This window comes from Perca fluviatilis, chromosome 2 (genome assembly GCF_010015445.1).
Source record: "Perca fluviatilis chromosome 2, GENO_Pfluv_1.0, whole genome shotgun sequence".
NCBI classification, from domain to species: domain Eukaryota; kingdom Metazoa; phylum Chordata; class Actinopteri; order Perciformes; family Percidae; genus Perca; species Perca fluviatilis.
In genome coordinates, this window is record NC_053113.1 from 37,430,937 (window position 1) to 37,445,508 (window position 14,572).

The 14,572-nt window shown below is 41.1% G+C and overlaps 1 protein-coding gene across 1 annotated transcript in view; it reads right to left on the reverse strand.

Annotated features, from left to right (window-relative positions):
* Positions 1–8,049: 8,049 nt before the first annotated feature.
* tada2a (transcriptional adaptor 2A) overlaps positions 8,050–14,572 on the reverse strand; it is an 11,851-nt gene continuing 5,328 nt past the window's right edge. Inside the window, exons 8-13 of the mRNA XM_039789278.1 lie at positions 12,287–12,397; positions 11,530–11,601; positions 10,277–10,409; positions 9,872–9,915; positions 9,430–9,509; positions 8,050–8,683 (exon numbers count right to left, since the gene is read on the reverse strand). Of these exons, the coding sequence (XP_039645212.1) occupies positions 8,498–8,683; positions 9,430–9,509; positions 9,872–9,915; positions 10,277–10,409; positions 11,530–11,601; positions 12,287–12,397 (626 nt within the window). The 3' untranslated portion in view covers positions 8,050–8,497. The remainder of the gene's footprint in view (positions 8,684–9,429; positions 9,510–9,871; positions 9,916–10,276; positions 10,410–11,529; positions 11,602–12,286; positions 12,398–14,572) is intronic.

The window sequence follows — 14,572 nt, forward strand, 5'->3', positions numbered from 1 at the left end:
AGAAAGTTTACTGATTCTATTCAGCATGTACTACAAACTAATCCTTATAGTAGCCTATAGGCCTACTCATATTTGAGAATACAAGAAATGAATGTGCTTTCTACTTTCTGCTGATATATCAATCAAACTGTGGTTGCCAGAACTAAAAAGGGAAATTTTTTCTGTTTACCACCACATGTATTTGCTTTATTTAGCTAACGCATTGAATCTTGGCACATCTTTGCATGTAGGCTACTGCATAAAACCTAGGTGACAATTAACATGTAATGTGATCCTGGAACACAGCTTTGGATTCCTGTTTCAATGTTCCCACCCACATTCAAGCCAAAACCATGGCTGTAGACTAAAGCTGCAGTCAGACCAAATGTACCATGTAGTGTGGCAGAAGGGACAGGGGACAGAAAACAATTTGGGTAGAGCGGTTAAACATCAACTGAAGCAGTCCACAAAGTTGTAAATTAAACAGCTTTTTATTAAAGAGTTTACTGTCATTAAGCTCTGTCACTGTCCTTTACTCTTTGCTTTCCTTCTCTGCTGTTTGGATTATCATAAATTAATGAGAAGTAAAATCCCATCTGAATGTCCATCGCATGTTCTAAACATCCACAACTCCAGATTACCATTGTAAGATTAACACATTCTCATTAAGTTTCTAATTTTTCCAATTTGTTTTCCATTTTATTTTATTTAGTAAGTTTTCTTTTCTAAATGAAGTGGCTGAAGATAGGTGAGTATATGCACGTTTGAGACAACAATCACCTTCCATACAGGCAATTCTGCTTCTCTTCTTCCTCTCTGCCATTAATTACTCCTCATAGAGAGGAGGTGTGGGGGGGGGGGGGTCAGGCACCTCCCCAGAGCACAATGCTGAAAACTATTGGTGAGATGCAACTACAGAACAAACAAACCTCTTGTCTCAAGTAGAAGAATCATCAAAGCCTGACTGAAATGATTTGATTTCTTCAAAATGTTTGTGATGCTTTTTCTCAGAAGTTATTGGAAAATATTCTCTAAAAGTAAGCCTATCAGCAGGGCTGTAGCCAGTATTTTAGAAATACAGAGGTCATTTTACATCTAAATGTTTCAAAGCCTTCTCTAATTCTGGTGGATAATACCAAACCCCTTTGAATTTATTTAGTTTTTTGACTTAAAACTGCCTTATACACATCCAAACCAGCCTTAAAAAATCCCACAACATGATATCATGTCAATAGATCCCCAAATTCCTAGAAATATTACCGAGGACATGATCTTGGTGTCGTTAATAATACAGCCCTGCTTATCAATCAGATTATTCTTTAACTGTGCATTTATTTTCTGACAGATATATTGATCAATATGTGGATGGTTATAATAATTAAGTTTAAAAAATCTATTAATTATCAATGCAGATTTACAGTATCACTCTAACATCAATCCAACTTCTTGCTATGGGTCCTGTGTGTGCATTTGTGCATTTTGGGCCTATGTGTGTGTGTGTAAAATGAACAAAGTAATTATTGTTCTTTAAGAGTTTTTGCCCTCTATTATATAGTGACAGGAGATAGGCATGAAAGGGATGGGGGATGACACACAGCAAAGGGCAGCAGGTTGGACTCGAACCCGTGCCGCTGCAGGACTCAGCCTACATGGGGCGAACACTCCTACTGGGTGAGCTAGAGGCCACCCCAAAGTAATTCTTCTTGTTGTAGTTATTGGAAACATGTTCTCAAAGGGCATCACAGGCTGCAGCGTGCAAGCCAACTCCCTGGTGTCTTGTTTAGCATTAAGACACCAAATCTCACTGACACTGATGTGTTATATTTGCTACTAAAACGGCGTTCTTTTTCTTAAACCTAACACCTTCTAGTACACACGTGACTGGTGAGAACACGTGATACAGTAGCTTCACATGCAACTGTTTATTTGAATGCCAGCAGAGGCTTGTGTGATCATGTTGCAGGTCTTGAACTTATAAAACCCAGAGAGCAAACTCAGAGTTGGAGATGCAATATGTAGGATCACACCCCACAGTGGCTCAGGCACATTTACCAGTTTAAATGTTGCCCTGGCACTGTAGGCAACAGGTGGAAATGGAAAACAAATACACTGTCTGTTCTTTAGGTCTGTTATTTTAAATCTCATTATGTCCTGCCCTGGAGGAAACAGCTTGATATCCTCGCAGAGCTCGAGTCTCGTGGACGTTTGGACCATCTATATGGCAACAACTCGGAGACCTTTAAGACTGCAGCAGAGCTCTGTGTGCAGCCCTTCGTGAATATCTCCATGTACAAAACCTTAATTAGACATGCCTTCCAAAGTCAATCCTATTTCAAAGGGCTCCTGGGGGAGATATTACTCCATCCATAAACCCATGGCCCCTGCCTCAGAGTCATTCCTAATTACATTGCAAATTCAATCAACTGGAAACAAACAGCAGCAGTACCAGGCGGCGCAAACTGGTGCAAGGGTGTTTCTGCACTATGAAGGAAAAAACAGAGACAGTCGTTGACAGCTGATTTCCACCCTGTATTTGAAATGCTATGCAGAGCTCATGTTGATTGAAATTCAATGTTTAAATAGACGAGGAACTGGTGACACAAAATAGTGAATGGAATGAACAAGAAGTAAAAAAAAGGTAGATGTTTAAAAAGTGGTGACCTTGAATTTGAACGGTGTAATGTAAAATGGACAGAGAGATGGATAGAGATAGAGCTGCAGGCTGGAGAGACGAAGACTGGGGTTCAGAGTGAAATGTCAGATGAGTCAGAGGCATTCTGGGAAGACGCTCCTGCTTAATATGGCTGCCATGGAGGCTGAAAATGTACAATGACACCATCACCGTAATAACAAGCACCTGCAGCCACGTTCTGAAGGAGCTGTCTGCTCTGAATGAAGCAGGTAGTGACATTGATTAACCCTGACTGTCTGTAACACAAGATAAGTGATGGGTTCGACATTGCAGAGGGTGCCACGGTGATTCAACCGTACAAATCCTTTGCACATCTCTCAAACGTATACAGACGCTCAATAAGCTGTGATGTTCAGTTACGGCACTTTCTGAGAGGCAGCGGAGCTCGGTCAATCCAATACGTAGTAAATTATGAGCACAGTGATCCCATTCAGGCTGCTAAAAACAAATCATTCAGGGAGAATGCTGATGATGACAGCATCAGCTATCTGGAAAGAAAATTGGCACAAACTGAGAGTTCAAGCCTCAGCAAATTATCAGAGTGTCGTCTGCTAACAGGTTGATGAATGATTATAGCTGAGAAAGTAAACCCTGTAAATCTGCAAGATGACCCCCAGCTGGCTTGTAACACTAGAGGTGTTTATTTCAGTCCGTGCTGATGAGTCCGTGTGTGACAGACGGGCTGAGCGGTTGTAAGATGAGGAGAATGGAAAGTGTTTTGTGGTCAGCAGTGGTGGAGATGCTAGACCAGGCGTGCAGGAGGGAGGAGGGGAAAAGGGGGAGTGGGATGGGGGGGGGTCTAAATAAAGTCGCTGCTGATTCCACAGGTGCCTCCATGGCTCCAGCTGTCATGTCGGTAAATACACAAGGGATCTAAGTGTTTGCTGTGGCAACATGGGAGAGCAGCGAGGTGGCTGAGCGCAGCATGGAGCCTCCCCGTCACTCTGATCCATGCTGCTCTGACATCACACGAACACATTTGCTGCCGTGCCAAAAAGGAACGAGAACTGAGACGCCTCACACACACACACACACACACACACTGTTACCATCCATCCATGCACAAAGAAGAGAAAGCACAGTGGAGGCATCTTTTCATTCTTCCATGACAGTGAGAAAAAGAACGTGCGCAGATGGGGAGGGGGGAGGGGAGGCTCTGCTGGTTAGTCACGACTCCTCTGCCCAGCAAATGAGCATGAGCAACAGGGCGAATGTCTGCCCCCTGCCTCCCTCCTCCCCACCGCCGCTCCTTCTCCCAGACTTCAGCATGCCACAGACCTGGTTGCCAAGGGAACCTCTTGTGTTGATGGGTTCACCTCTCTGTTAATCACTACCGAGCAATAATGGCAAACTAAAGCAGGCCGGGTGGCTTGTATAGAGTGTGTCCTTTGAAAAGAGGACACAAAGAGCAAAGATGTGGGAGACATCTTCTTTTCCCTGAATAGCAGCAAAGTTAAAAATCAATAAGGCACCAGCAGAGGAGAAGCTCTAAAACCAGTGGATCGATTTTTTTCAGGACATGTTGTGTGTTCATTTTAATTTCCCAAAACACAGTAGCCTACATTTACCGTTCTAATAAAAAGAAACATCTCCATGACTATGAAAGGATATGTTTATCTCAATACTGTAACTTTGCAAATCAATAATAGTGATACAATTGACAGCAAATGAACATATCTTAATAGGGATCACATCATTTCCTCTGGATCCAGTTTGCTGTGTTCTGTAGGATAACAAAAATATAACAAAGATGATATACAACTACTATTACTTCCAAAGCCTGCACACTCAAATGCAAACAAACAAGCGAAGAGCACACACACTAATAATAATAAAAGTAACAAGACCTAAATAATACCAAAACTAATACTAACAAACAAATGAATACCATTTCTTCTCCTAACAGTTCAGCTCCGCCTGCCTATTTGCAATTCTAAAATAATGGCAAGCGAACAAAGAGCAAAAAAAGTCAAACTTTGTCTTCACTTCAAAACTGTTTTTGTTGTTGCCAATAGCAGGACAGTTCTTAAGATAAGAGAGTTTATCTTCTTAAATCAACAAGTAGTATTGTTTGTAGGCACATAAACACCCACAAGACAATAACATGAGGACAAAACCAAAATAAAAGCATCATATCCTCCATATCATTACAAAAACATTTTCTAAACCCCGTCTGAAAAGCATTTGTCTTGTTTATGATGTTTTTAATTGAAATTGATGTAATAATGAAATTATGTAAAATAATGAAACCTGATGCAGATTATTATTCATTTACATAATCCTATCCATCGTTCCTGTGAAATGTGTTGATTTTAAACTGTCAGAATGAGTCTTTCTCTCTGTATGTGATGTTTATAAGATCAACACGTATACACGATTCTCCTCCCAATGGCAGCCAGCATCAATTTACCTAGAGCAAAGTGAGAAGGAGAGTGCGTGGGTGGGTTGAGAAATGTTGCATCTGTGCACACATGCAGAGCGTTGACACACTAACATCTGCTCCGTCTGCTGCCCCTGCCACTACAGCACAGACTCAGTGACAGAGAGAGGGCCACGGCACAACATGTGCTGGGTGAAGCAAGTGAGGAGTCTGCTCAGCTTGACTGCCAATATATGACACATTCTGTATGGTGAACAAATATGTGATCTGTGCAGTGTAAAAAAAAAAAAAAGGCTAATACACTCGTGACTTGATCGTCTTCTATTTCACCGGACTTGATGAATGTCTGAAAAACCCCTCCTGTCATCTGCCGGTGTCTGCATTCACATCCCTCTCTTTGAGTCAGAGGAGATACAAAGCGAGTCACAGACTGAGACACACACACGTCCTTGGAGAAAGAAATAAAGCTGTCGACACTAATAAAACACTCAGCTCAGCTCGGCCTCCGCAGCGGAAGAAGCTGAACTCGATTGGAGATAAAATATCTCAAGCAAGAGCTTGGGCAAACCATATATTGAGCTGGAGTCACAATACGCTGCATGTAATTAGAGATGGTCCGTTACCATTTTTTGCTTCCCGATACCGATTCCGATACCTGAACATGCGTATCGGCCGATACCGAGTACTGATCCGATACCAGTGTGTCATATATTTTGTTATGTTTTAACAGCTGTATACTACTATCCCTGTATGGATGTGATATTATTTCTATCTTTGTTGTCGGTCTGGCTCAGGTTAAACTCTTTGTGAAACATGAAAAAACACAAACAATGAATGCCACAGAACTCTCTTTTATTCTCCAGTTTGACAGTCAGTTATAACGGAAAAAGAACAGAAATAAATTACTTTAACATAGATTTTCTTTAGGGCTTTATTACGTGGTATCGGATCGGTGCATAAACTCCAGTACTTCCCGATACTGATACCAGCGTTTTAGGCAGTATCGGAGCCGATACCAATAATGGTATCGGTATCGGAACATCTCTACATGTAATAACCAGAAATAGACTGAATTTTGAAAATAACATTAAATCTGGACAATGATGGCAAAAAGCAAATTGATTTAAAAAACAATATCAATCTGATTGGGATTGCTCAAATGCAACACAACTATATAACAAACAACTACAGTACAATCTCATTGTACGTAAATGCAATGACAATAAAGGCATTCATTCATTCAGTATGAGTGAATATGTCAATGCGGTCAGTCCACTGTGACGTCACAATTGGATGTGGTCGGGACACTGACATCACTATTGGATGGCTGCTGTGTATGTATGTATGTATGTATGTAACTGGATGCCTTTATAATTTTCTTCGTGAATATTTTATGCCGACCCTGATGAGGACCACAACCCGAAACGTGTCGGTCTCACCATAAAATGTTGCTAGTTTGACGCTTTAAAACTTTTTTTTCCCCCCATTTTTCTTTTCCATGACTTTGCAAGTAAGTTAAGCTGTGCCAGAAACCGAGAAGCAGTGGCGGCAAAAACTGTCCTGTCCTGTTAGTAGTGTCCTGAGGAGTGTCCCGCGACAGTCATGGGAGTCACAGGACAGTGTCTGGGAGTCACAAGACAGTGTCTGACTGTCCTGGGACACTCCTCACGACACTACTAACAGGACAGGACCGTTCTCATTGCCACTGCTGCTGGAGAAAACCCACTTTACTATACAATGCAGTTATTGTATTATACATTTTTTTATTATTTTTTTTTAAACAGCATGGTGGCTTCATGGATGACTTCTCAGTCAGTGTGGAGTTTGTTATGCAGTGCCTCACTTTTGAATCCAGAATATTCCGGTCACATTTGTTCATCTGCTTTCACCGCAGACTGAACATCAACTGCCGCTATTTGCAGCCATGAGAGCTCAAGCTTTAAACAGAAAATAAAAAGGGAGAGAGGACAGATCAAAGCCTAGGTTGTTGAGGCTGGCTGGAGCTTGAGTCTCAGGTAAAGATGAGGAAAATTGTATCCTGTGAAATGAGCAGAAGTGAAAAGAGTAATTTAACTCTGCTGCTTCTCATATGTTGTGGAGAAAAAAAAAAAAAAAGTCTTCTCCTTCACATCCTCTTAAATCCAGATCCAATCCCTGCATTTCAGTATTTCTGCTCAGACGCTCCTCCACGGTCGCCTCGCCCTTATCATCAAAGGTTGAACCTGCCGTTAGAATCAGGCTGTTAGCTGAGGATGATGCGGCAGCTGCTCTCTGCTCAGATAAGCCTGTCGGAGGCTGGTGGCCTCCTGCTGCTGTTAGATTCATCACAGTTCTCTCCCGTCACGCGGGGCAAACACGTCCACAGATGGAGACAGAAAGGATCGATGCCAATAACTGTCTGTGTCACTGTGGGGCATCACTCAAAAATGCTGACAAAACTATCAGCTCAGCATTGATCAGGCTGAATTTTATGACTCTACAATGAGACCTTTATATTATCCATCATCTGGAAACATGAAGTGGTCATTCATAGACAGGAACCCGTGATCATTTACTTTATATTAAAACTGTCGTCAGAGCTACAGAGGATAAAAATACTAGGAGTTCATGAAGTCATCTGTCTGGTGTCAAGACTGATCCATATTCACTGACTCTCCTGCATTTGATAACTTCATTTTACTGGTTTGCAATTTCCCAATAATATTCTAGGAAGTTTCTTAAAATAACCTTTTGTTTGCCACTAGTTGCAGGAAAATAGAGACAAGGATGTTTTTAGTTATTTTTTTTAATTAGTTAGAGCAGTTGTTGATTACTATAGACATGTTGAATGAACTGCTCCCGTCAATATTAATTTATTATTGAAAACTTTATCCTCTTTATATGTTGAATTTTATATTTGCCCGTAGATTTTTTTTTTTTTTTTTTTGTATTTTGAGGTGAGCACTGATTAAAATAGTGTCGTTGGACTATTAATTAACTGGAATGAATTCAAACACGGTCTTCTTTTCCCATTTAATTAGTGCAAAATTACACTTTCCACAAAATGTGCTTTGAATTTACAGTTACATATCTACAAATCTAAGTTAATTTTAGGTCAAATACATGACTGGTGAACTAAAGGGTTCCCAGACATTTCAGTCCAAGTAAGGCTGATAAATAAAGATAAAATATCAACATGCACTTTACATTGTTTTTTCATAAAATGTTATGACAGGAGAAATAAATACATCCTCATTTTAATATGAGACGCTGTTCTTCTGACAGAGAATTATACAAAGACATTGCCATTTTAATACATTATAGACTCAAAAACACAAAAAGACCTCGTTAGAAAATTGCAAAAGCAGCAGCAACAAAACACAAGCTTACAATGTTACAAGATTAGAAAGAAAAAAAATGAACCTCTAACCAAAATCCAATCTCCGCTGTGGTCAAATCAAACGCTCCTAGGCCTTCGTGATGTAGCCCTCCTTAATTAGGAAATCATAGATTTTGCGTGTCTTGTTGACGTCGATCTTGATCAGCGCTCGGGCCTGTGCCAGCCGCAGCCCTCCCTGCCGTCTGCACTCATTTAGCAAGGCCTGCTTATATTCCAGGTAGGCCCCCGGCACCAGCCGCACAACCTGGCATAACTACAAGCACAAAACAAGTACAAGGGTTAGTAAGAGACATTTAAAAAACATACAATGTCTTATTAAAAGGGCTCAGTTCAAACAAAGAGCTTGTCAGCTCCTCTAACAGCATTTGAAACCCTGGTAGAATAGCAGGAGGTTGAGACCACCAACTTCTGCAACTTTCTGAATCTGACAATCGCACCTCCTTTATGCAGCAATTAACCAGGTGTGTGGAGGTGTCAATGCCGGTGTGTCGGTCGGTCCGCCACTTTGGCCTAGGCTGACATATCTCAACAAATACTGGATGGATCGTCATGACGTTTTGTATCGATATTCACTACCGCCAGATTAATATTGAATCCTACGGATTTTGGTGATGCTCTGACTTTTCATTTAGCGCCACCAGCAGGTTAAATTTGTTCAATACTCTGGTTTCCGCATGCTAAACATCATACCTGTTAGATACCAGCATGATAGCATTGTCACTGTAATTATGTTAGCATACTGTTAGCATTTTGCTCAAAGCCGCTGGAATGTTGGATACCTGAAACAGCGCAGCTCTCCAGATATTTTTGTGGCTTGTGAAAATCCCACCTGCCTTTTTTTTTTTACTGCTGCTTTAAAGAGGCAAGGATTTTCCATGCTTAACTGAATGTGACCTTAGATAATACAAAATAATAAATGTCACAACCTATTTTTTTTATCATTTGCAAACTGAGGTCTTTCTGTATGACCCTTTAGGATAAGATAAGAGAGAAATGAACCTCTTTCTCCCGCTCGTTGAGTTTCTCTGTCCCTGGAAGCCCAGTCAGGTTGAGAGGAGGGGCGCTCCGCCTACCTGTCGCTGTGGAGCAGAAAGTCACCAACAGTCAAACAGACATGCAGAACCCCAGTGTTGGTCTACACTTCAAAAAACATAATAGCAGTCTGACAACATGCAGTTAATTGTTTTGCTTGGAGGAGACAGGGGAACAAATATTTATGGTTTGCAAATTGTGTAAATATAGCCGTGTGGGAGCGTGGGTCCCATTTGTGCTCTAGAGGTTAAGGCAGCTAATTTGAAAGAGAAAAACCGCAAGATAAAAATATGCATGTAGGGGCCTATTTTCCGAGTGTATTTATGGAGGAGCGTCTGCATTAATGTGCCAATGCCAAGGCGACAGAGAGGAGGGAGCATAAAGGCACAGGTGGAGAGAAGCTTCGTACCTGACACTGTGATTGTTGTGACAGCTGGAGTGATGCCAGCATCTCTGTAATCATAAAGAACACAACACACACACACACACACACACACACACACACACACACACACACACACACACACACACACACACACACACAACACACACACACACACACACAACACACACCACACACACACACACACACACGAAATAATTAGAGGAACTTGGAAACCACCCAAAGAAAATGCCAGCAACACATTAGAAAGGACTAAAAATATTGAAGAGATGGAGGTTGAAGTGGGATGCACAGTAAGACAGTAATATAAGCGTCTGCTCTAGTCGTCTCTGCGACGGAGGTCAGTGTCGCCGGGAATGCGACTTCACCAGCCCCTCTGTTACACGCTGGATAACACGCAGGAAGCCTCACATTGCAGCCTGTTTGCTGAGCCACTGCTGGCAGGCTCTGCCATCCTGGATGTACTGCAGCACGTCACACAACATGGTCCGCTTCCTCCGCTCCTCCTCCCGCATCCGCTTCACCCGCTCATACACCTTGGCACCTGGAAGTTGGTTACACAGAGAGGTCAGCAGAGCCATCACATAACAAGGATTATAAAAAAGTATCTTGTGTCAAATGGTTTCTGGATAGTGATGTAATGTCTAATTCCAACTGGATGGTTCAGCTCAACTCGACTCCCATTGCCTTTCTCTTTTTGTTTTCCACTGCAGATTACGCCCTCAGTGTAGGCCCCGATTCTCACCTGATTGAAATACCGCTGCAGCGAGAATCTGCCATGACATCATCTTCAATGCGACATTCGACCTTTATCGACAACTGAACAGAGGAACGTCTACACTTCGTCAATTGTACGGTGTAGTGTACGGCGTAGTTTTTCAGGCTGACATTTTTTTTTAAAATCTGTGTCATGTGAATACAAAAGATTTGGATCTAATGACATAGCTTGGCTATTTTAAAATAGGGGGTTTATGCAGAAAGTTCCGTGTCACGCAAGTCACGCTTCTCTCCGGCCAATCAGTGGTCTGCACTATTTTAACTCAACCTTCTAGTATTGTCTCTGCTCACTTTGACCTTCGACTGAGGTGGTATCAAAAAGTACCAGGTACAAAGACAACTTTTGCAAGTTTTTTTTTTACAATGGCAAACCAAAAAAGAGCAAGCTGAGTCGAGTGGAGTAGAGCCAGGCCGTACCATGCAGTGGAAATGCAGCATAATACTTTAGAGTATTATGCTGCATTTCCACTGCCCATCGTCACTTTTAGAAGTGACGATGGGCAGTTTCCAGGTGGGACAACTTTGTTTTAATGCATTGGTAAGGCTTAATGTACTGAATCATTCATTATGTAAAAGGGAATATTCAAGTCTTTTAATAATTCTGAAAGCAATTCTCCGATATCATTCTAAGCGTAGCTGACATAGCAACTCAATAAAATATTCAGTTCCTTTGTGTGCCATGCATCAACAAAGCCAAATATAATTCCTATGAATGATCCAAAGACCTGATGCACTGTTGCCAATAATAACAATTACTAAACGTAAAGCCAAACTCAAAATAAAGACTTTAGCTCAAATCTGAATATAAATACATTTTCCCTGCTTAGGCATGCAACTTTTAATTGAAGTTTTGTTGAACAGGAGTGAAAAGGTCAAACTAGACTCACTGCAGAAAGACTTGATCCCTGCTTTTCTGTACTCCTGCAGCCTGCGGATCTCTCTCCTCAGATCAAACTCTACTGCAAGGATAAGGAGATTAAGGCACATCAGAATGTACTGTTACAAAGACAGCTATCTGAACTCCGTCTCACACAGCCATAGCACAATTCTTAAAACCGCATCAAACACAATAAGTAAACATTTTGCATCACTCAGTTTTATGAGGAGTTCATACTAATTTCTAGCCATCAATATATACATGTACAGTGTGCACCTATATTGACCAATATCGATACATTTAGAATAAATGTTTGACATTTTGGGAAGCCTGCTTATTCACAAACTTGTGGAGAGTTAAATGATACCACTCTCATTTCTATAAGCGTGGTATCACTCTTTTCATCTAACTCTCCACCAGAAAACAAACAAGCATATTTCCCAAAATCATCAAAACTCTAAATGAAAGGATATATTTTTTACACAAGTTTCAGAAACTTGCAGAATCTAGGAGCATAGAATCTGTTCAGGAGATCTTACTAAGACACTCCATGTTGGTGTTTCCTTTAATGGGTCTCCCATTTGTATATACAAATATGGGTACTGCCTGAGAAAAGGGTCTGACATTACCTCCCCCAAAAAAAAATTCTTTGAGGCCACAATCTTCTAGTAATGTCGAGGCAGTTTGGCAAGAACTGGTTCAATTAATTATCTGTGTTTGGGACTGATTCTCAGAGCCTATCCATGTGTACTCAGCCAGATACTAACGTGCATGACTTTCGATGAATTTGTCATGTTCAATCGGCCCAACCACTCTGGCAAACCGTCTCATGACATCATATAGCTCCTGCACCTCCTTTGGGTAACATCGCTCCAGCACTGGAAGAGACAGAGTGCAGAGAAGTGATTGGGTAGAAGATACAAACAAATAGAACACAGAAATATGAAAGAAAAAAAACACCCACACAAATACTTTTACACAAAATGGTCAATCACATCAATGGTTGATGTGATTGACATTTGCATTTGCATTTGAGGAGTAAGTGCAGTAATTTAGTTTCTTTCTATTTGCCACATTTCAGTCTTTAAGCCAACTACTATTTCATATCTGCTAGCTTTAGCTGTTGGTTAGTGCATCCAACTGCTGGCAACAATGCACAGGGCTGGATTATTTTTTGAGATGGTCTATTGGTCTTTTTGAACAGCAAAAAAACGCAATCCTCACTAACTTTTTTTTTTAACAAACCTAAGAGTCTTCAGTCCTGCTAGCGGCTCTGAGAGGCTGTATCTAGGCACAGTCAGCGTTGCTTTGAGCTAAATGTCAACATGCTGATGCCAAGCAGCCAACCAGGTTCAAATCCCTGTTTACATACAACGTAATAGTTTACGTAATAATTGTATATATTACACACTTTTAATTCTAACCTTAAATTACTAATGTTATTCGTATATTCTCACATTTTATTATGTTGTACTGACACCTGCAGCAAACCAGCTTTTTAGTAAACACGTACGTGATGAATAAACTGATTCTTAAGCTTCTTCCTTTACAATTATTGCACATTAATACAGAATGGCATCTCTAACTCTGTGGGGGCTATGGTTAATTGGTTACCTAGACATTTAATCAATGTTTTACAAGTTATCCAACATCCAAAATGGGTCCAGAGATTCAAGTTTCATTGCCATTTGCAGCAAGAGCTGGGCGATATGGAGAAAATGAAATATCACGATATTTTTGACCAAATATCTTGATATCGATATTGTGGGGATATTGTAGGGTTGACAACTGGTGCTTTCACAATAACAAATATTTACACAATGAGATTTTTGATAAATAATCATCAGTAATGTGGATATAATGACTTAGTGGGTAAAGGCAAATAATAGAACAGTTACAAGTCTGGTAAGATCAGAAAATGGCATCACTTTACTGTAATGCAGCCTTTAAAACCAGGAAAAGACAACACTTGTGTCCTTTTGCAATTTTACGATATCCAAAATTTAAGACAATATCTAATCTCATATATCAATATAATATCGATATATTGCCCAGCCCTAATTGCAGCCATTTTAGTGTAATTGTTAACCAGAGCCAAGTGTTCTAAAACATTTTTTAGTTTTACTTTTGAAGAGCACAACATAACGAAATGTATTAAACCATCAGATCGACTGAACCCTTAGATTAGCACCACTTAATTCATTCTACAAGCATACACACTCTGAAGACCTTGTTGTGTTCAGCCCACAGCATCGCCCGTGTTGCTGAGTAACAGACAAGTGTCAAAGCCAGAGAGGAAAGCTGTTGTGTGGGTGCGAGAGGAGTGCTTGTGCGTGTGGGTCCGTCAAGTTCCTTCATCAGACTCCTGCATGTGAGTGCTAATGAGCAGCTGCCATCTCAGGCTGAACACATGAAGTCATGCTCTTAAACAAAACAGTGGACGCACAGAAAAATGTTGTCTCTAAGGAGACATCCACACTGGACTTCTGTGTGGTTGCACACAAACACTGGCTGCAAACAAGGCAACACAGACTTCAATCACTTAATGTAACAAGACCTTACAGGACTTTAGACAGACTGCCGCCCTAAAACAACAACATTGGTCAATCTGCCTCCAGCAGCTACCTACGTACCTACCCCCACACCCACACACTTTGACAGTCTCCATGACAACCAGTCTGCAACTCTACAGCTACTCTGAGTTCCCTTTTGTCTGACTGGGGAGATAAGGGAATGCTTGCGGTGTGTGTGTGTGTGTGTGTTTCGTTACTAGTTTCCGAGCAACAAGTAACAATGGGCTGGGTGGTCACACAGTCAGACAGACGCTCACCGTCTGACCTCTACTGCAAAAAACCCAAGAGATGCAAAGAAATACCTGACTGAACTTGCTGAAATCCAACCTTTTACAGGTGGATCAATGAGCAAAGCCCCATGCATTTCAGTCACTGTGGCAGCAGTGCTGAGCACACAGGGATCTATTCGCAGCGAAGCAATTATGCCGTGGCACACAGACTATTCGCAGCCTTGGTCGTAAATATGAGCTCCGTCAATTG